Genomic DNA, 20,786 nt, shown 5'->3' with positions numbered 1-20,786 from the left:
CTGGACCTAGAACCTGGGGGCAGTAGGCTGGAGTGGGGGAGGGGGGGGTGAGTTCATCCCCTCTGGATGCTCAGCTCTAGAATGGGTAGAAGGAGAGTGTAATGGGTAGCCCTGCCCCAGGGGCTGGAGCTGAGGCTCAGGGAGGCTAGGAGGACCTGGAGGTGCACAAACACAGAACCTTACCTGGATGTACCGTCCACTCTACCCACATGGTCTGCACAGCTCCCTCACCCACCTTGCATTCAGGACCCTTCTGCTTCTCTGACTGCCCCATGCCCACAGCTCCTGCATATCCCCATGACCTTCTGTTTAGGTCAGGACCCCCCTGCCAGCAGCAGCTTCCTGTTCCTCCCATTCTCCCTGGCTGTCTCTGGGTAGCCCCACAGCACAGCTGGTGTCAGTAGGACCAGTTTTCTCAGTACAGCATGCTCAGAGCAGCCCTCACTTACCAGCAGAAGGGGCTCCCGGAGAGCAGGTGGGCCTTCCTCATCTGCTTCCCGTCTCTCTCGCCTGTGGGCTGGCTGGCGGCTCTCATTGTGGCTGGGGGAGACCGTGGGTCTTTGGATCTCCAGCTGGAATAAGAGGGATGCAACATAGGCTTCTCATCCCTGCGCCCATCAGTTGTGTGTGTATGGGTGGGGTGGGGTGGGGGAAATCATTACTCCAAGACTTTGTCCCCCCGGCCCTGTTTGACAAGGGACCCTGGGACAGAGCTATTGACATGAGTGGATGGACAATGACAGATCTTGTTCTCACTCTCTGGGGTGACTGCAGTGTGGTCCAGGATTCCCCCTCTGGATTTACAGCAATGATTATGGCCAGAATCTGGTCCCTTGGGTTGTCCTGTTCCAGCCTGCACCCTTCCCAGCACCTCTGCAGGCCTGGGATAGACCCGGGAGCATGACAGTGGGCTCTGTCCTGGCTGTCTTGTATGACAAGAGCTCACTAGAGCCCCAAGCTGGTGGCTCAGGCAATGACTTGGGTTGTGCCATGGTCAGGGGAGAGGGAGCGAGACTGGCTGTGCCTGTGAGTACTTGCTACCACAAACAGTCTGAGACAGCCAATCCTGCTCCAAGGCTGAGAAGGGAAGTTTCCTTTGCTGCTCCCACCATCCCCTCACTCTGGGGCTGCCCATGTCCCCTAGTCAGTGTGGAACCAAGTGCCAGCCACAGAGCTCAGCACTTGTGCAGTTGAAGCCCAGATCTACAGAGAGGTGGAGGGCCCTGCAAGAGCCAGAGCTGGGGCCCTGCGACCAGAGGGCTGCAGGCACCCTTTCTGCACCCTCAGGGAGCTGTGGTCTCCTCTCCCTTCCCCTGCCCCAGAAGCAGTGGCCTCCTCACACACATCTCCACTCTTACCCCAAGAGGGTTGACGTCTCTGGAGTCAGAGCAGTTGATCTTCCCTTCAGTGCTGTGGCCCGTGAGGTACAGAAAGAAGTCACTTTGGAACCGGCTCAGGAAGTCCACCTGAAGGGCCACTCCGCTCACTGTCCCAGGGCCCTTGTTATGCAGCTTGGGGGAGGAAAGGAAAGGTGTAAACAGGGGGCAGCAGGCCAGTCATGTAGGGAGGGCAAGGGATGGAGTTGGGAGCCTGTTGTGTGCTGCACTGTGGGCCAGGGGCCTGGCACCTGGTGCTGTGGGCAAGAAGCTTAGTCATGACTCTCCTAGCCAGTCTGGCTGCATAACTCCCATGGGATGGGCCTTCTCCTGATACTGTCTGAGGGAGGCAGCAGAGTAGACAGGGGTTTTACTGCTTTGCATCCAAGTGGATCAGAGGTCAATGCCAGTGCCACATCTGCAAAGGAACACCAAGGTCCTTGCCCCCACCCCCGTGCAGACAGTGCTGAAGCACAGCATGGAGAAGTGGGCATGGGTGCAGAAGCATGTGTCCCCCCAGCAGACAGGCGTGAGGGACCATGACAGCACATGGCGTGGCTCTGCCCACCTGGTGCCTGGCTGCCTTGGGCGCCACACAGCCCAGACTCTGAGCTTTCAGGGCAGAAACGGCTTGCTGGCAGCTCCCTAATACTTACACATCCCCGCAGCCCATGCAGCCCTCAAGTCAGCCATATGGGACCCTGGGAGGCCAGCGCAGCCCCTGGCTCCACCTGCTGCTCAGCAGGCTGCCCTGATCACCTAGCTCAATCCCCATGTTGGTCTGTAGTTCAGCTGCATGCAGAGGCCCCTGGGGCTTGGGGCTGAGCATACCCTGTACCCTCTGGGGAGGGGACCCAGCATGTCTCCCAGGCCCTTGTACTCCCCATTCTGGCCAGACCCTGGCTGGGGGTACAGCTTGGTGCCAGATGGAGGTGACAGCGTTCCTGAAAAGTGGATGGTGCTGGAGACCAGCAGTGTTTCTCAACCTGTGGGTTGTGACCCAAAAGTGGATTGCAAGAATATATGAAAGGGTCATGAACAAACTTTAAAAATGGATCAACAAAGTTTAAAAATGAATTCTCCTTTAAAGGAGAAAAATGTGGGAAACCATGGCTTTTCCCTTGCAGGCTGGCAGCATCCCAGCCTGCAAGGGGCTGCTTGTATCCCTCCCCCACCCCATACACCCATCAGGTAGCTGGGGGACAACAGGTTGGGAGTGAGGGGTTCTGGGTCAGGACCGGCCACCAATGTTCACAAATGGGTCCCGGTACAAAAGAGGTCGAGGACCACTGGTCTAAAGGTCTTTGGCTCCACTGTGTCCCTTGCCCCACACACCCACCCCTCCACACTGCCAGGTCCCTACCTGGTAGACATGCTCCACCTTGGGGCCATAGTCCTCCAGCCGGCGGCTCTTCTCTGGTTGCGTCCAGCCCTCCAGTGGCACCACCATGGTTGCGGGGAGGGAATTTCTAGGGGACCCAAAGGCAGAAAGGCTCATGCCTGTCTTACCAGCATTAGACTGCCCCCACCTCCACTCCCAGTGCCCTCCCCATGGTGGAGCTGTCCCTTCGCTGGCCCCCAGAAGCAGGGCAAGCTGGTATCAGGCCCTGCAGGGGTTGCCACTGCCTCATAACCTGACACTGCCATCCACATGCATCCTTTGAAGGGATGCTGCATGGCTGTGAACCCAGTGCCACTAGGCCCAGAGTAGTACTGCAGCATTACATGGCCAGTACCGTTGGGCTGGCCCCAGGTTCTAGGCCGGCCCCAGCATCAGTCTAGGTCACTGAGCAACTCCACCTCAACCTTCACAAGAAGTACCTGTCTCCCCCAGGATCCACCCTACCCATCTCCCCTCAGTTCCCCCAGGAGCCCCTCACCCTCTCAGCTCCATCTGGGCAGCCACTTTGATGGGGACCCGCACCACCGCCACATTGCTGTTGGGATTCTGGCTGTTTTTGCTGCAGCACAAGAGGGGAGGGGAAAATGCTGGGTCAGTCTCACATGAAGCATTGACTCAGGGTGAGTGGGGCATGAGTATCACTGGCAGGAGGCAGGGTGGGGACAATGGGTATGGGTGGTGAGAGTGGGGTGCAACACTCCTGGGTTCACCACTGATCTCCTGGGTGTCACAGTCACTTTGTCACCAGCATAGTAACTAGCCATCTCCCAGGGGCTTGCAAGGGTTAATTTGTTCCTATCTGCCTGAGGCCCAGCGCTGGGATTGGATCAGGACTGTGGCAAGGATCTTCATCAGATGCTTCTGCAGGTGACTTCAAGTAAGTGGCCAAGGGGTGATAGCAAACCAACCCTTCAGTGCTGGGACACCTGGGGCCTGCTCCCCAAAGGGCAGGGGGAGAAGGGCAATTCATTCCAAGCCTCCCAAGAAGCCTGAAGGGCTCACAGGCTCTGTCCAGGCTGGCACTGTGCAGCCCAGTGATGGATGCCCACCACAGGGGGACATGGTCAGAGACATCACCAGGCCTCTGCGCACACTGGTAGGGAGAGGAAAAGGGTGTTTGCTGCCTCACCTCCTCAACTGCAATGGGAACATGATGGTGTCACCTGCATTCTCCAGGTTGGCAACACTGAGTGCTATGTCCACAGTGACCTGTAGAGAGGGGAGAGCATGTATGTACCATGCACCATGCCCCAGACTACAGAGGCCACAGGGCTCAGTGTTGCCATGTAGCACTCCTGATCCAGAAAGCAAGTACACAAGGACCCTGCCCCTGTGACTATAGCCAAGAGCACAGATACCACAGACACCATAAGAAGAGACAGCGTGCACCCACAGACACTGCTGAACTTCCATGGACAAGTTCTGCCCCAAAGCAGGAACACAGTCTCAGTGGTGTGAGTGCTGGGATGAGCTGGGAAAGTGGCCAGCACATGTGCAGAAGCCCAGGGCACCATCACTGAGAACTGCAGTGACCAGTCAGCAGCCCAAGGCTCCTGGAGATTATCAGAGGGACAGTGGATTATCATCCAGTCCTGTCCTGGCCAAGGGACATGCCACTTGAGGGCTTTAGCAGCCTGCCTCAGGCAAAGGCAGCAGGAGACAGAGATAGGCACTGTCTGGCATGCAGCAGAGATGCCCCATACCTTGGTGCCAGTCTTCATGGGGTTCCCCAGCTCACAGATCACCATGTGGGTGTCATTCTTCTTCTTGGGGTTACAGATCAGCTTCTCCATGCCCTGCAGTGGGATGGGTTTGGGGACAAGAAGTTATCACAAGGAGGAGCTGTAGGGGCAGGCTGGAGCAGGGAGAGTGATGCTTCCCCCTGGATAGATGGTGTCACAATGTGAGAGGTGCCTGGATCCACAGATATGGGAACCATTCCCCGAGGTCCTCCATCCCTGTTCAGGCTGTGCAATGTGTGTGTGGGGCCAATAGGAGCCTAGCAGCCTACCAGGGAGTAGAGAGATCCCCTGCAGCCCAAGCAACAGCTGAAGATCAGGGTTCAAATCCTGATGATGACACAGAAGAGACAGTGCAATGGCAAAGCCTGTCTGGGGCAGGTGACTGAGGCATGGGGAAGGACTGCAAATCCTGCTGCAGAGAAGTGTCAGTGGAGGGAGCTCTGAAGGATCCCCTTTCTTCCTGCTGTAGGGTCAGGTCAGGGAGGGTGTCTCCTGGATCCTTTTGGGAAAGCCCTGCTTGCACATAGGAAGATTCTGGCATGGCCAATGCCCTCGAGCCTCCAGAGAGTGGAGGGCCCTGGCAGGCCCCTCTGTACCTGGATGTTGCTGATAGCTCTCTGATAGTGGGCACTGGGTGGGAGCTGCACCTGCAGCTCTGCCTCAAAAGCACCTTCCCCTTCATTGGTAGCATCAGCCTTAATGTGAACCATGTTCTCGGCACCAATGAGCAGGTAATCCAGACGCCTGAAAGAGAGGCACAGTTATAACAGCAGATAGAGCCAAGGCCCCATCCTTAGGGAGAAGAAATCTTGGAACTGGCCAATGAGAATCTTCTACAGTGTGTGCTAGCCAATAGAAAGCATATAATGATGGGTTTTGGCCACAGGAATCACCTATATTTGAGGCTATCCAATTGGAACTGTACAACAGCAGGAAATGGCCAATAGAAGCTGTCTACAATGTGTGTTAGCCAATAAAAATCATGTGACAATGGGTAATGGCCAATCAGAACCAAGCTGTCTTGATTCCTAGAGCTCCCCAGCTAGTCCTGTATTCTGCTGCTGACAACAGCTAATGTTGGGGGCTTCAGACTAGGCATAAATAAACTACCTTCAAAGAACTGACTTTAGCAACACGCCCTGAAAGGAAGTCTTCCTGACCCATGAAGGACAGTGGGTTCATCCTAACCTCATCCCCAGCCAGGAGGGTCTGAGCCACAAGTCCCACACAGCCCTGCTGTGGTGCTTACGTGTAGGCCGACAGCCTCAAGTCAGGGATGCATACGTTGTCTTCACCACAGTCCAACACGATGCGTGTCTGCAGCCAGGGAAAGACACAAGGCAAAGATAGATTTTAGTAAATGGTGTGTTGCAACAGGACTGGCCTTTCTCTGCTCCAGACCAACCCCAGGCACAGCCAGGAAAGGTTGGGAGTCAGAAAAATCAGTACAGTGGTCATGAGGGAACCTGGTTTGGATAGCAACAGGCTACAGGTTAAGATGGACGGCACTAGCACAAGGAGAAGGGATCTCAATACTGGGAGGGCAGGAGGTCTGTGGGTCTGGGTGAAAGGGCACCAGCTGCATTGAAGAGAATCGTTCTGGAGCTGAGATGGCAGCCACAGGCCTCTCCTGCAGTGAAAACCAGATTCCAGGGGCAAATCCCATCTCTGTGAAATGAGCTGGTGCGGCTCTCTTGGCAGCTTGGCCTGGTCTCCTCCACAGGCTGGGTGCAGGGTTCATGCAGTGCCTCAGCCCCACTGCTTGGACAGTTTTGCAGCTCCCCAGGCAGATAGGAGAGGCAGGAAGCCAGCCTACCTGTTTCTGAACCAGGGTGTCTCCGTAAAGCACAAGTCCCAAGTCCTCGGTGTCTGATGGGGTGGCCAGGGTCAGACTGATGCTCACGACTATCGGGCTTAGCTTATCCTTGAAATCAGCCTCATTCTTAGGGGGTGGAGGAGGAGAGATGAAAAATGGTGAAGAGAATCTCCCTTCCTTGAGTCTCCCTGCCTCACTCTGCTGCCCAGACATTGCCAACCCCAGATCTGTGCCTAAGAGACAACCTCAGCTTCATTCTCTTCTGAGAGATCTCAATCACATGAAGTCTGTGCCCAGGCATCAAGGCAGCTCCTTCTCCCTAGGGACAAAGTCCTCTGAAGCACCACTCCAGCCAAGGGCTTCATTGATTTCCCACATGGATTTGAGGCCACCCTATCTGCACACAACCAGAGGCTGCCAGGGCCATGGGCTTCACCCACCCTCTTCTCCAGTGCCCCAATAGCTTTCCTACAGACCACAGCTGTGGTGCACCCTGCCTCTAACCCCTCCATACCCGCAGATAGGCTGAGAAGAAATGGCAGAAGGGAGGTCCCTCGTTTGACAGCTTCAGGGTCAATGTGGACTCTTGTGGCTTGAGCAAGAAGATCCGTTTCCCAGACTTCTGCTTCATCCGATCCAGCTGCAGGTTGGCATTCAGTCCTGGGGCACGTGGAAGCATGGGGTAGTCACAGTTCCCAGTGCTCAGTGGCTGCACGGAGCTGGCACACTTTAACTGTGGGACCCGTTTCCTCTCCCAGCCCATCTCCTGTCATGCTGATCATCAAACTGAGAGTAGCTTGACCTGGCTGGGTTAGGTCAAGAAAGCAAGTGCACTGAGGAGTATTGCCTTCACCCTCCAATCACTCCCATGGCCTAGGAGATGAGAGACTAGGCCACCCACAGGGGAGCCTCCCTTATTCCAGCACTGGCTGCAAGGGGTCCACTGGAAGGGACTGAAATTGGATGCTTATCTTGCTGGGATCCTATGACCCCAGCTGACTTCCTGCCCTTTGGGCGGGGGGCTGGACTCGATGATCTTCCGAGGTCCCTTCCAGCCCTAATGTCTATGAAATCTATGAAATCATCTCCATGGCCTGCTCAGCCCTCAGCTCTGGTGGGAAGGGAGTCCATGAGGGCCAGATGTCATGGCTTGGGGATCAGCCCACCAGGCCAACACAAGCCTCTAAAAAGCAGCTATGGAGCCACTGGGCAGCCACTGCTGAGCACGGCAGGATTTAAGCCAGTGACCCAGAGAGAGAGGACTGGTGAGGTACCCAGGTCTGCCAGCCCCCTCAAGGCCTATCTCCCATCAGAGGCATAACTACATCCTGGAGCAACTCCATAAAGTGCAGCTAGCAGATACACAGCCTTAGACTCCAGCCTCAGAGATAGCAGGGGTACAATACAGCTTCATGCCCACTTGCCCACTGGAACCAGCACTTTACAGATAACCTTGGCCCTGCCCCAGGCTGCAGCTGGTCATTGCTGCCTGCCCTAGGGAGCCAGCTCCCCAGGGGCTCATGCACGCGGTCGCCTGCACTCACCGATCTCCTCTGGGATGCTTTTCCCCAACACGCTCACGCATATCTCAATGGAGAAGCTGCAATGGCAGAAATAACACCCCCCCCCCAAGAAGGGTTAGGGGTCTGCCAGGCCACTGAGGGGTGGGGACAGCAGCTTGCTAGGTAGACCCAGGCACTTTCATGTTTCTGGGCTCTCAGTCAAGCCATGTCAGCCTTGGCTCAGGCCCCTGCCCCTGCCCCACCCCTCATCATGGCCTCTGCAGCACCTCCATCCCCAACCCACAACCCCTTTTCCCCTACAGGCACCACACCCCATGATTGCCCATCCACAAGAGCACTATGCCACCCAAAAGCATACTGCACCCCAGTCTGCTCACCAGCTGGCAGGAGTCTTGGAGTCAGGCATGGTGCAGGTCTTCTCCTCAGGGTTCAACACATCTGGCATGGAGAGCTGGGTCTTGGTCATCACCACAGGCTGAGCCCTGTGGACACCATCAGGAACAATTAGACCCAGGCAAAGGCTGGAGGGAAGTCAAGGATCCAGGCCTTCAAACGCAGCACTGATAGGGAGGGGGCAGTGGAAGCAGCAGCTCCACCCCAAGGCAGGTCCATGTGCCTCTGCCAAGATGCATCTGAGCTCACTTACTCCAGGGCTGGACTCAACCCAATCCAGCCAGGGATGGGGAGGAGCCACACCTGGGCTCAAACCCTGCAGGTCCTGTGCTCTGCAGCAAGGAGAAGCCCCAAGGGCTTCCAGCAGTAGTAGGCTGTTATCCTCATGACACTGACACAAGGGGGCTGCTGGGCTGGGGAGACAGGTAAGCATGGCAGGATCCTGATGCCACAGGGAGGAAGTGGTGAGAGGGGACTGGAGGCTTGTAGCCTGTGCCAGTCCCTCCCCATGGGACTGGAGGCCCTGGGGCTAAGAATGCAGTGAGGGAGCAGCTGGTGCCTGGAGAGAGCCTGTCCTGTGCATTGTGCTGCCTGCCCTGTGAATTGTGCCACCTGCCCTGCCAGCCCCACAGTGGGAGCTTTAAGGGCTTGATCCTCCTGTGGGAAGGCAGACTCCAGGATACATCTCTAAAGGGTGCACAGTGCCCTGGAGTGACATCCTGGTCTGGCACATGGTCATCCTGAGTACTCACCTGTACACAGCCACCTTGCCAGCACCAAACGCCCCAACCAGCATGTCTGTGGACACAAGCCAAGGGTCAGAATGGGGTCAATTCAGACTCCAGGCATGAGATCTAGGGTGTACTGGCAGCAGCAGCCATGGGCAGAGGCAGGTGCTGTCTAGCAAGGACAATGTGGTCTACTGTGCCCTAGAAGCCTGTCTGTGCAACAAACAGGGTCAGCGCTAGACAGGGCAGGGGGCAGTGCCAAGCACAGGGGCCTTGATGACCTGCAATACTGCTGGGGCTGAGCCCTTGTCACCCTCCCACCATCCCACCTGGTTGTGGTCACAGCCAGGCTTCCCTCTGCTCTCAGTTTGTGGTGTCCTGATTTAGGGGGTGTGGGCTGTAATAGTCAGTGCCTCTGGACTGTGGTGATCTCCATACCTGGGTACCCATTGGCATCAATGTCAGTGGCTCCACGCACAGAGAAGCCAAAACTGGCACGCCCAGGGAAGGGGCTGTCCAGGACCTGGGAGGCAGGTGTCTGAAGCCCCTCACTGTGCCCATTGTAGATGAACACACAGCCACTTCCACCCTGGCCAGCAAATGGGGCTCCCACTGCCACATCTGAGTGAACAAAGCAGAGGGACCTGTGAGCCCAGCATCGGGGGCAGGGCACAGACTGGGCCACCTGTGCCTCTGCTCACCTGTGTAAGGATCTCACACACATGGGTGCAGTGACTGGGATTGTGCTGTGCCCAGGCCATGGGAAGGGTGAAGGTGGCAGCAGAAGCAGCAGCTCCAGCCCAGGGCAGGCCCATGTGCCCCTGCCAAGGCACACATAAGCTCGCTTACTCCAGGGCTGGACTCATCCCAACCCAGCCAGGGACTGCTGTCATGCTCATCTGCCCCTTCTCCTCTACCCAACCTCCAGCCCCACCAGCCTCATGTCCCATGGGCAGGTTTCCATGTCAACCCACAGTGCCCATCCCTGCCACAGTGCACACACAACACCCCTACCTCAGCCTCTCCCTTGTGCTAGCTACACAGGCCTCAGCCATGGAGCAGGGAAGGGCTGAGACCCTGGGAAGAGAATGTGTGCCCAGGCCCAGTGTGCCAACTGGGTGAGGCATGGCTGACATTACCCATGTAGCCATCCCGGTCCAGGTCCCCAAGTGGTGCAATGGCAGTGCCAAAGCGGCCGTACACATCAGTGCCCGTCAGCTTCTGCCAGGGGTTGCTGTAGGGACGTCCTAGCTGCAGGTACAGGTAGACGCGTCCCACCTCATACAGCTTCCGGTCAGAGCGGCGCTCCATGTACAGTGGGGCCCCCACCAAGATATCGTCTTTCCTGGGAGACAGGGACAGCTCACACAAGGGCAAAGCCCCAGCCCCAGAGCCATGGCCTACCTGATAGTAGGGTCAAAATAGCAGGGCTGGCCCACAGGGCCTAGGCAGTGTTACAGTGACCCCAGACGGGGGGCAGAAATAGGGACAATGGGGCCAGGGGTGCAAGTCTCTGAAGTGCCCACGTTCACTGCTCCCCTGCGCCAAGCAGAGGGTGCCCTGGCTCCCTGCCCCTGCTGCTGTCCGCACAGAGGCTGCAGGACACTGTCACAACCTGGGGTTCTTCTGGCTTCTCTGGGCCGAGTGCTCTGGGAGCTATGCAGAGCTGTCTCCTGTCTGCTTGTCCCCAGCTACGGACAGGTGGGGAGGGAGCTCACCTACCTGTGCTTCATAAACAGCAGCAGCTGCCATGCACAGCTCTCCTGAATGACCTCCAGCCCATCCCCTTGACCCAGGTAGCATGGGGGCAGCCTGCAGCCCTTTGCCCTGAGAGGGAGGCCAGGCCCCTCCTCAGTTTGCTCCTTCCCCTGGGGCAACTGGGGGAGCAATCAGTGGTCATTGGACCACCACAAATGGGGCGGGTGGGTGGTGCCCCTGCAGCATACTGCTCTGTCCCTCTCCTGCCTCTCACTGCCCTTTGCCCCTGCTGGAGCCAGAGCCCACAGCCTGCCTCATGCCAGGCTGTACCAGCTGCAGTGGGCACCAGGTGGCAGCACAAACCCAACATGAGGAATCAAAAGGAGCCTGCCAAGCCCAAAAGCAAGAGGAGAGCTGGGAGCATCAGAGTATCTCCAGGGCAGGAGGGCAAGCAGTGCTGCCCAGTGCCTCCACCCATCGTGGGGCAGGCCGGGTTGTGCCATGGTTCCAGACTGTGCACTGGGATTTGTGCGGCTTGTGGGGCCGGGAGATGGGGGATCTGGCAGGGCTCCCTCCCTGTGTGCACAGCTCTGAATGAGGCTGAAGGGGATGAAGCAGAGGCTCCAGGGGCTGAGCTGGGCCTTGTTGGGGGCACCACAGACAAGCAGCGCTGGGCACAGGGCTCCTCAAGGTGCTCGCTCACCGGAACAGACAGAAACCTGTCACCCCACAAGCTCCTGCATCCACCTCTGGCAGTGCAATGCAAGTCACTCTGGACACCCTCAGTTCAGCCTGCAAGACTTGGGGAAGGCCCCTCCCCACCTGCTCCAACAGCGTTGCCAAGACCTCAGCCTGATCCTGGAAGGGGGAAATGCCCTCACCCATCTCCATTGACATCCGCAACAGCCACTGTGTGCCCAAAGTAAGAAGCAACCTGGAAGACACAAGGTGAGGGTGAGCACTGGGCTGGGCCACACCCCGGATCCCCAGTCCTAGGGGTGCTTGTCTTGAAGGAGCACATTGCATGCAGGGCTCCCAAAATCCCAACCTAGATCCTCTGTTTCTCCAGCCCTGTGTTCCCCTCAGAGCCCTGCCAGTGCCTCTCAACCTGATCCCATAGCCTCTGCTATGTTTCTCAGAGACTGATAACTTAGGGGCAAGAGGCAAGTGTGTGGGGCAGTGCAGTGGGGATTATCCAGTAGGGATCAAGGCTGGGGTCCTACCTGGGGACAGAGTGGGTGATGTGGCAGGTTGTTACAGGGCAGGGTGGGGAAGCAGGGGCTGGTGCCAGGGGGTTGTACTGGGGGAGCAGGAGCCCTGCTGGCGGGGAGCAGGGAGTGGGACGGTGCTGGGGGCTGGTACCTGCTCGCTCTGGATATTCTGCAGCAGCTGCAGCTTCTTGCGGGTGCTCAAGATCTCGACCTGCCGTGGGGAGGAACAAAACAGCTAGGGGGGACTGAAGGCAGCTCTGACCCCAGGGTAGAAGGGACCTGCCCTCTACATAGATTCCCCTATGGAAGAGCAGGGCCCAGGGCCCAGGGCCCCACACCATCCTCCTGCCTGAGGACACTGGGTCTTCAGGCCTTGGCACCTTAGGGAGAAGCCGCTACCCCACCTGAGCCCCACAGTGCCTCTGCAGGGTAGAGAGGGAATTACAGCAGGACCAGGCAAAATGAGAGTAGCTCCCAGTGCCTGGGCCTGTCCCAGAACAGCTTCAGGGCCCTGGACTGGGCAAGAAAATCAGACCCCTGGCCTGGTCAGCAACATGGAGGTGGGAACAATACTCACTCCACCTTTGGTGATGTATTTGTTGGGAACGCCCACCACATACTCTGCAAAGGAAACACACAAGCCCTGTGTGAATGGCCCAGGACCCTGCCCCAAGCCTAGGACCCCAACTGCACTTGCTCCCTGTCACCAGTAACTAGGCTCATTTTGGGACCCCCTGCAAGAACTGGGGGGTTCATAGAGGGACCAGAGGGGCATGAGAAAGGGGCACTGCCTGGCCTTGGCTGGCTCTGCAATGCCCCTCAAAGGGGGCACTGCCCATGCCCTGGATCTGGGAAGATTTGGGCACCTTTGGCCTACACACCAAACTGGGCAGCTGGTAACCTCATGGGTGTGATGCCCAGGCCAGGCAGGTCCTGCAGAGCCAACCCCCAGGTCAGAGACAGAGGCACAGTGGGAAAAACTCTTGGGAGATGGCTAAGCCCAGGCTCTCTGGTGAGTCAGGTGCGAGACAGAAGAGCAGCACTGGGGCCACAGGTCCCATTTGCCCATGGATTGCCACCTCACTTGGAGGGAGCCTCTGTGACCAGCTTCACTGAGAGCTGTGGTGCACAGAGACTAGTAGGGGGAGGACAGTGGGGAAAAGACTGCCAGCTGTTGGCAGGGAGTGAGACATCCCCACAGTATCATGGTTTGAGGACCCCAGCTGGCAGCCCCAGGGGAAGGGAGCCCAGTGCAGCATGGGGCAATCTGCTGAACACCAGAGCTCCTAGGGAGACGAGAATGAGACACCCTAGCACGCAGGGCAAATCACCATACCTGCCGTCCTGGGATCCTCGTCAAACTCCCCCACAGCTACTGAGTACCCTGAAAGGGAGAGAGGGACTTTGGGTTAACTAGCTCACCCCCACAAACCCCCATCTATTGCACGAAATGGGCAGAGCTGTCAGCATGTGGAGGAGAGATGACAAGGGTTAGGGACAGGGAAGAACTATCAGTTAGGGCAGGAGAGCGCCAGGACTCCTGGGGTCTCTTCCCGGCTCTGGAAGTTATGTGGGGCCTGATGGGTTAGAGCAGAGGGGCTGGAAGCTTGGACTCTGCCAGTGACTTGTGGGTGCCCTTGTGCAAACACTGCTCTGCTCTGTGCCCCAGTTCCTCAGTGGTGAGGAAGGCATGAAGTTAAAGACCAGCTGGGGGTGGAGTGGACAGAAGTGCTGTCCAGTGCCCACTCACCTCTGTATGAGTCTTCATAGACATGGAGCACCTCCTCTGTCACCTGCTCCTCCTTGGCTGCAGGGTAGGACTTGAGTGCAGACAAACTGACTGTGAAGATCATCCCTGAGGGCACATCCAGTATCCTCAAGTGAGAAAGTGATTGGGAGGGGGAGGTGGCAGACAAAGTTAAAGGGTTAATGTCCCCTTCCTCTCCCCCACCCCATGCACAGTGGACTCAGGGTCACTCAGGCCCTGCTGGGCCCGTGCCTGGTGAGGGCGTGGGATCTCTGGTTCCACTGGTTGGTTCCACTAGAATTTCCCAGCTGCAGGGAGGCATGAGCCATGGGCACCTCCTTGCTCCCAGGGCCATGACCAAGGCTCTGGGAGGTCCAGCCCCACTGAGCTGGGGGCCTGGATGTCATGGAAGTTGGATCAACACTGGCTGGGGCTCCTAGTCAGAGCCTGCTCCCAAGTATCCCCTGGCCTGGGCAGCAGCAGTGCCTCCAGCTGCATAGTCGGTAGGGGCAGGATACAAGGAGGGGAGAGGTGGGCAGGATGGCTGGTGCACGTGTCACCCCTCTCTGGGTGGCTCTGCAGGAAGATGAATCATGCCAGGAGGACATTTGGTCCTGCCCTGCCAGGAGCCCCAGGAACTCACATGCAGAGCAACAGAGCCCAGGCCTGGCCTGGGGAGGAGCAGAGGACACTCACCATCAAAGTAGTATCCTCCTGGGGCCCCCAGCACCAGTGTGCCAGTCTGCAAGGGAACATATAGCCCTCTGGGAACATGCACACGCCTGGGCACACATCCCTATTATAGGCATGCACATGCATGTCCACACACATGCATCCCTGGGCACATACATGAACGGTGCCTCCCCCAAGCACCAACCTCTGAGCATAACCCCCCTCATGGACACACATACCCATGGCCTGCATGCGTACCTCCAGAGCAAACATACACACACCTCTAGGAGTGTGTGCACTCCCACCCACTCAAAGGTGTACACACGACTGCCTCCCCACGGACCCAGGCACCCACAAGTACACATGGTCCCACATTGCAATGGCTCCCGCCATGGCCCTACTCACATCGGTGATGGCGAAGCTGAAGCCAACCTCACAGTACCGCTTGTCATTGTCTGTGGAGAGGGGCATGAGGAAGTGTTGGAGCTAGGCAGGGTAGGAGCTAGGGGATGCTGTGGGGGCTGAAGAGCGGTGGGTTTTGGGTTCCACATTCCAAGCCAGACCTCAGCTGTGACCTGACAGCAGAATCCAAGCTGCTATTTCCAGGCTGGGGAGGCCCCAGCTGACCCAGGAAGGGGTGGACACTCCTTCTGCATGTCCCTGCAAGGCCTTGGGGACAAGCTCCTGCAGCACAGGGCTGAGCTGGGTCCTAACTAGCCAGCCCTCTGGTCTTCTGTGGGGCAGCAGGAGATGCTAGGCCGGGCCCCAGCATGTGGACTGTGATCAGGTCTGACACAGCAAGTGCAGGACAGCATCTACTCTGACCTGGTGCCTCTCACGTCCATCTGGCTGCAACCAGACCTCTGGGGAGCTAAGCATAACATGGGTCTATGCCCCAACCTGCACGCTTGCAGGCTGGGCACCAGCCCCAGCTGTCTGGCCACAATTTTGGTTTGACCACGTCCACATGGGCTGAGGAGGAAAGGCCCAGCTCCCACTAAGCACCAGGGCAACAATCCCTGAAGTCCTGGCACAGCAGGATACACTAGGTACTCAGCTCCTCACAGGCACAAAGGACACCTAATACACGTGCTGGATGTCTGCTCAGATGTGTGCCAATTAGCATTAGGTTAACTGAATCTGTGGGTGCATGTTAACATGCTCCAGCAGCCTCCATGTCACATCTATTCAGTGTCCACATGATTCAAAATGGTGGCAGGGCGCTTTAACTAAAGCTTGTCATATGAGCTTTAGTTCAAGTGCCCCTGCCACCATTTTGAAGCATGGCATGCTGAATTCATGCGAGACTGCAGGCACTTTTAATCAGAGTGGCTCTAGGAGATGCTCTAATTAAAGCACCTGCCTGACGCCCTGCCCCCAGCCCCACAGCATGTGTATAGACACCCAAAGTTATTAGGAAGTGAGGTGTAAAACAGGTAGAGGAGGAGCCCTGGGTTTCCCAGCCCCCAGGATCCAGCCCCCTGTAATGGCACCTACAGAGAGCGCCCAGTCTGAGCTGGGCCTGGCACCAGGCTGGGGCTTGGTTGTTGCCTGGCTCAGCCTCCTCTCCCTGGGAGAGTTTGGCAACTGCAGTGGAGGGAGTCGCATGCTGGGCACTGAGCAGTGGAGGCTAGGCCCAGCTTCTTTGTGCTTCATTTTCCACAGGGTGATGCCACTTCCCCAGTGGTTGTGAGGGCCTGGGCATGAGTGTTGGTAGTGATGGGGGCAGATAAGCTACTCCCAGCCAGACAGTGGTGAAAGCAGGAGCCTGCAGCAGCACACAGCTGGGGGCAATGCAGGGACATCCGTTGCTCCCCAGGTACCTGGGGATATAGCCTGTGCACACTCAGAGTCCCTGTGTCACACCCCATCTCTACATGGAAAAGTGCCCCAGGGTGAGGGGTGGTCTCAGCAACCAGCCCTGGGGAATCCCTCACTCACAGTTGCCAGCCTGAGCATACGCTGAATCCATCTGGTAAGAGCGGCAGGGTGAATACTCAGCAAAGTGGCTCAGGTTGCTGAAGGCGATGAAGCAGGTGCCGACAGGCGTCTTGGTGGCCTGTGCTGAGTGTTCAAAGACGTTCCAGTGCTGCAGGGGGGCGCAGGCCTGCAGGGCGCAGAGAAGATTCAGCTAACGCTCAGGCACCTCCTCTCCCCACCCCCCATCAACTGCTGGGAGCCATTGCTGTCCGGCACCTTGCTGAGAGCATGGTGCCGTGCTGGCCAGGCCCATCAGCAGGTGAGGCTAGAACCGCTGACTGCTGGTCCGTCTCTGCCCCAGACTTCCCCGGCTCCCTTTGGAATAAGCCACGGACATTCACGTTTCCCTTGCATCTCCCTGCCAGGGGCTATCCAACCCTCAGCACCAACGTGCTATTTATTTGGTGAGCAGCCACAGAGTGACTGCAGGCCAGGGTGCCTGGTGGGACTGTTCCCTGCTGACAGCCCAGGGGAGAAGGGCTGTAACCGAGTGAGCCAGCCGCCCCTTTCTCTCCCATCACAACGCCATGGGCTGGCTCCCTAGTGGCCACAAGCAGCCAGCACCTGGACATAGGGTCTCCCCTTCCTCCATCTCCCACCATGGGGCCCCCTTAGTCTCCCAGTCCAGCCCAACTCTGCTGGCTCCTTCCAGAGGGACTGTGCTGCCCGAGGATCTGTATTGTCCATGGGACCCACCACCACGTTGCTCTTCCAGGTGCTCACAGATGCCCCGAACCACTGGTGTGATTTATAGGTCTCCAGCTTGAGGTGATGCCTGCGCACCATCTGATCCCCTGGGGAGAGCAGAAGCTCAATTAGAGGGCCGGGCTGAAGCTGCCAGGGTGGCAGTAGGGACCCCTGACCCACCTCAGCCAAACCTAACCAGGAATGCACCCCCTCCCCACAGCCTGGCCAAAAGCTGGCACCTGCTTTGTGGGAAATCTGGCAATCTTGCCCCTCCCCACACATGCCAGCACCAACTCTGCTCCACACTGGGAGGGATGTCTCTGCCCCTCCTCACACCCACCCCTGTCCCCCCCAGTTTATCACCAAGTGCCCTGGGGCAGGCCAGAGGCAGGAAGTTCAGCTCTCTCCACAGCCCAGCAGGTGCTCACCTTCGCTATCAAATGGTATTTCGTGGCACGGCTTCCCATGGGGCGCCCAGGGGCACAAGAACACGGCTCCGGGCTCGATCACACCAGGTTGTGAGGTGTTGGCCTTCGGGGCTCCCACCACTATATTCATGCTGTGGGCACAGAGAGTCACCCATGTCAGGGCCAGGCATGCACCCCTGCCACTGGGCCCCCGCAGCATCACATGCAGGTGGCTGAATGGGGTTGGGCAGAGCCTCCAGGGGCAGTGGAACAGACCCTGATCTAGGGTCTGGGGACTCTGGAGGGCTCCTGGTCTGGAGAATCCTGCCCGCCCAGCTGTCCTGGCTGCCTTTTGCTGCCCATTGCCTTCCACTTCCTGCCCAGGCCTCTGCTCCTTCATTCCCAGACTGTGAGGAAGTGCCTGGTATCGGAACGACTCAGAGCCTCTTCGCCCCATGCTGCAATGCAGCCGTGGGACCCAGCAGCTGCCTATTGCAGCACTGCCTGGCATTTTGGGACTCACAGAAGAGGGCAGTCCTAGAATGCCCTGGGTCCCTAACAAGGACTCATGGTTGCCCTAGAGCAGTGTTTCTCAACCCAAGGGTTGCAACCCAAAAGTGGGTCACAAGAATATATGAAAGGGTCATGAGCAAACTTTAAAAATCGATTCTCCTTTAAAAGGAGAAAAAGGTGGGAAACCATGGCTTTTCCCTTGCAGGCTGGCAGAGTTCCAACTTGTGAGGGGCTGCTTGGCACCCCCCACCCCCATGTCCCATACACCCCCCCTTCTGCCCCACACACCCACCTCCTGCCCCAAATACTGTGGGGCTGGAGCCTGTGGGGCCATGGGTTGGGAGTGAGGGGCACTGGGTCGGGACTGGCCATCTATGTTTACAAATAGGTCCTGGTACAAAAGAGGTTGAGCACCACTTCCTTAGAGGACTGGGATCTCCACTACAGCAAGGGCTGTGTAGGAGCAGCCCAACAAGTGCTGGCACTGCAGGTGCCCTCCCAGGATTGCAGGTGTCACAGAGGCAGAAGCAGCCCAGAAAGCTACTCCTAGCAACTCCAAAGGGAGTAGGCTGCTCAGACCCCACTATGGGCAGCACATAGCCTGAGCCCTAGCACTCTCGTAGAAAGAGTTAATCTAGGCTGCGGGCACTGGTGCTAGGCACACTCCTGGCACAGGTGTGATGATGTGACTAGCAACCCGCAGGCTGCACAGGCAGCAGGGCCCTCTGCATACCAAGCAGTCCTGTGGGGGACAGTGGACCTCAATGACAGGGCACCTAGACCCCCTAGACACACCCAGATCCATGTCACATCCTTGGGGGAGCTAACCCGGGGCTGTGCCCAGCAGATACCACCTGCCAGCCTTACCACTCCCCTCCTGGGCTTTCAAAGCTACAAGAATTGCCCTTGCCCACCCCTACTCACCCTCAGAGTGCCCCAGGCCTCAATTGTGTCCTAGGGGCCCAGGGGCAGGGTAGAGATGGGCCCAGCCCTGCCCCATCACCCACCTGCCATCACTGGCCTGGAGGAAATCCATAGAGAAGCCGAAGTAGCTGCGGTCAGGCCCCGTGTACACAGTGGGCTGGCTGGAGCGCAGATTGAGGGCTTGCACCAGCCATGGTCCCTGGGGAATCAGGAGCAGCTGGATACACCAGCTCAGCCAGATGAGAGGCAGCTGTAGTCCAGATGCACAGTTTAAAGCCATCATCCTCTCTGCCCTCCTCCTCACCAGGGAGCCAGTGCTCTGGGTGGTCCCTGCGGCAAGGCACTGGGGCAGAAAGGCAGCACCAACACTCAGAGTGACATGGCTCCTGGCACTTATCAGGCAGCCTATTGCAGCCCCTGCCCCCAAATAGTGTTATCAGAGGGACACAGCAGCTGCCGGCAGGAATTGGGATAGGAAGAACCCAGCGTGGTCCCCACCCTGCAACTCACCCAGTCAAGTACCAAGGGCCCGATGCCTATGCTTTGTGTGGGGTATAGACTAAGCTGAGCCCTGCCAGGAAGGACAGGGGAGGGGACGACACACTGTGAGGGCTCTTCAGAGAGGAGGCCAAGAGTGCATGAAATGGTGGCGGGGCTGGAGAAGGGAGCTGGGAAATCATGAGGGTTGCAGCCCTGATGCATTTGAACCCCTTCCAGGGGGCTTAGCCTTCTCTGCCTGGAGCGATCATGCTGGGCCATGCACTACCCTGGACATGTGTGTCCCTAGCATCACAGGTGTCCAGAAGCAACATGGGGTTTGGGGCTCCAGGCTTAAGTGCCTTTGTTTGGACAGATGTGCCCAGGGTGGTGGCTTGACAACCCCAACAGCCTGCACTCCCTCAGCCTTGGTCAGCTGGGTGTCACAAGTCCCTTGGTGCCCAGTAAAGCTAGAATCACCCATGGATCCAGTGTAAGGAGGAAATATAGAGAACAGGGTGCACCGGGGCTGTGACATGACACTCTGGGCTTAGCAAGCCTCCCTTGGCAGGAAGGTACAGAGCAGCAGTGCTTAAACTTTGCCCCCACTGGGCCAGATCCAGCCCATGAAGCTGTGTCATCCAGGCCAAGGGGCTCCCCACAGGTCTTAAAATTTTGAAGAGGAAGAGCTGTGGCAGCAATAATTGCCATTCCCCTGGTGCCTAATTTTCAGAGCTGAGGGAAGCCCTACAGGTGAGATGACATGACCCTATGCACCGGGTCTGTGCAGCGCAGAGCCGGATTTAGCACAGGATGGATTGGGCCAGCACCTGGGCAGAGCGGGCGTATGGCCAGATCTGGCAGACTGAACCTGCACTGGATCTGCTTGGCGGACCTGGAAGTTTGAGCACCACCAGCACAGAAACCACTATGTTGGCTAGATACCAGCAGGGACAGCTGCCTTGTGCCCTGCTGCCCCCTTAGTAGACGCAAGGCTCTCCTCTCCCAGCCATTCCAAACAAATGCTGCTATGCACAGCTGGCTGCGTCTTGCCAAGACTGGCAGAGCTGCATGTCCCAGTCACTCTCCCTGTGCCCTGGAGCCTCCACCCTGGAGCTGAACACCAGTGCTCCCAGTACTGAGTATGGCTCCCGCCACCATGAGCAGAGATGTAGTCAGCTGTGTTAGTCTGAAGTCATGTAGAAGGCAAGGGTAGATTTGCACTGTATAGACCAGCGCTTCTCAACCAGAGTGCTGGGGCTGTCTGGATGAGGTTCTAGCTTGTCCCTGCCTGAAGGATCCCCCACCCCCATCATTCAGCCCCTCTGCAAGCAGATCAGCACCATAATATACACATTAGTTGAAGAAATGGAATACCACTCAATCACAAAAGTTATGGAGAGGTGACTCGAGTCCAAAAAGGTTGAGAACCACTGGTGTAAATGAACGAGAGAGAAGCCTGAGGTTGAGCCCTAGCCCACTTCATTGGA

The 20,786-nt window shown here is 57.6% G+C and overlaps 1 protein-coding gene across 2 annotated transcripts in view; it reads right to left on the bottom strand.

The window, feature by feature from the left end:
• The window catches only part of ITGA2B (integrin subunit alpha 2b), a 27,717-nt gene extending 8,523 nt beyond the window's left edge, over positions 1–19,194 (bottom strand). Inside the window, exons 1-26 of one of the 2 annotated variants that reach the window (XM_019523553.1) lie at positions 18,903–19,194; positions 17,404–17,534; positions 16,985–17,082; positions 16,250–16,415; positions 14,714–14,763; positions 14,333–14,378; positions 13,640–13,744; positions 13,226–13,273; positions 12,467–12,510; positions 12,041–12,100; positions 11,560–11,612; positions 10,120–10,325; positions 9,419–9,601; positions 9,005–9,050; positions 8,237–8,341; positions 7,881–7,936; positions 6,851–6,996; positions 6,337–6,462; positions 5,770–5,837; positions 5,117–5,264; positions 4,482–4,574; positions 3,908–3,987; positions 3,257–3,337; positions 2,740–2,845; positions 1,359–1,511; positions 450–572 (exon numbers count right to left, since the gene is read on the bottom strand). In XM_019523553.1, coding sequence (XP_019379098.1) covers positions 450–572; positions 1,359–1,511; positions 2,740–2,845; positions 3,257–3,337; positions 3,908–3,987; positions 4,482–4,574; positions 5,117–5,264; positions 5,770–5,837; positions 6,337–6,462; positions 6,851–6,996; positions 7,881–7,936; positions 8,237–8,341; positions 9,005–9,050; positions 9,419–9,601; positions 10,120–10,325; positions 11,560–11,612; positions 12,041–12,100; positions 12,467–12,510; positions 13,226–13,273; positions 13,640–13,744; positions 14,333–14,378; positions 14,714–14,763; positions 16,250–16,415; positions 16,985–17,082; positions 17,404–17,534; positions 18,903–19,102 — 2,721 coding nt within the window. In that variant the 5' untranslated portion in view covers positions 19,103–19,194. The remainder of the gene's footprint in view (positions 1–449; positions 573–1,358; positions 1,512–2,739; positions 2,846–3,256; positions 3,338–3,907; positions 3,988–4,481; positions 4,575–5,116; positions 5,265–5,769; positions 5,838–6,336; positions 6,463–6,850; positions 6,997–7,880; positions 7,937–8,236; positions 8,342–9,004; positions 9,051–9,418; positions 9,602–10,119; positions 10,326–11,559; positions 11,613–12,040; positions 12,101–12,466; positions 12,511–13,225; positions 13,274–13,639; positions 13,745–14,332; positions 14,379–14,713; positions 14,764–16,249; positions 16,416–16,984; positions 17,083–17,403; positions 17,535–18,902) is intronic. The other variant, XM_019523555.1, reaches the window with a different exon arrangement.
• Between the last annotated feature and the right edge of the window lie 1,592 nt (positions 19,195–20,786).

Source organism: Gavialis gangeticus, unplaced genomic scaffold (genome assembly GCF_001723915.1).
Source record: "Gavialis gangeticus isolate Ggan-Ray unplaced genomic scaffold, GavGan_comp1, whole genome shotgun sequence".
Taxonomy (NCBI): Eukaryota; Metazoa; Chordata; order Crocodylia; family Gavialidae; genus Gavialis; species Gavialis gangeticus.
Note: the sequence above shows the minus strand (reverse complement) of the source record. Positions and strands in the feature narration are given on the sequence as shown.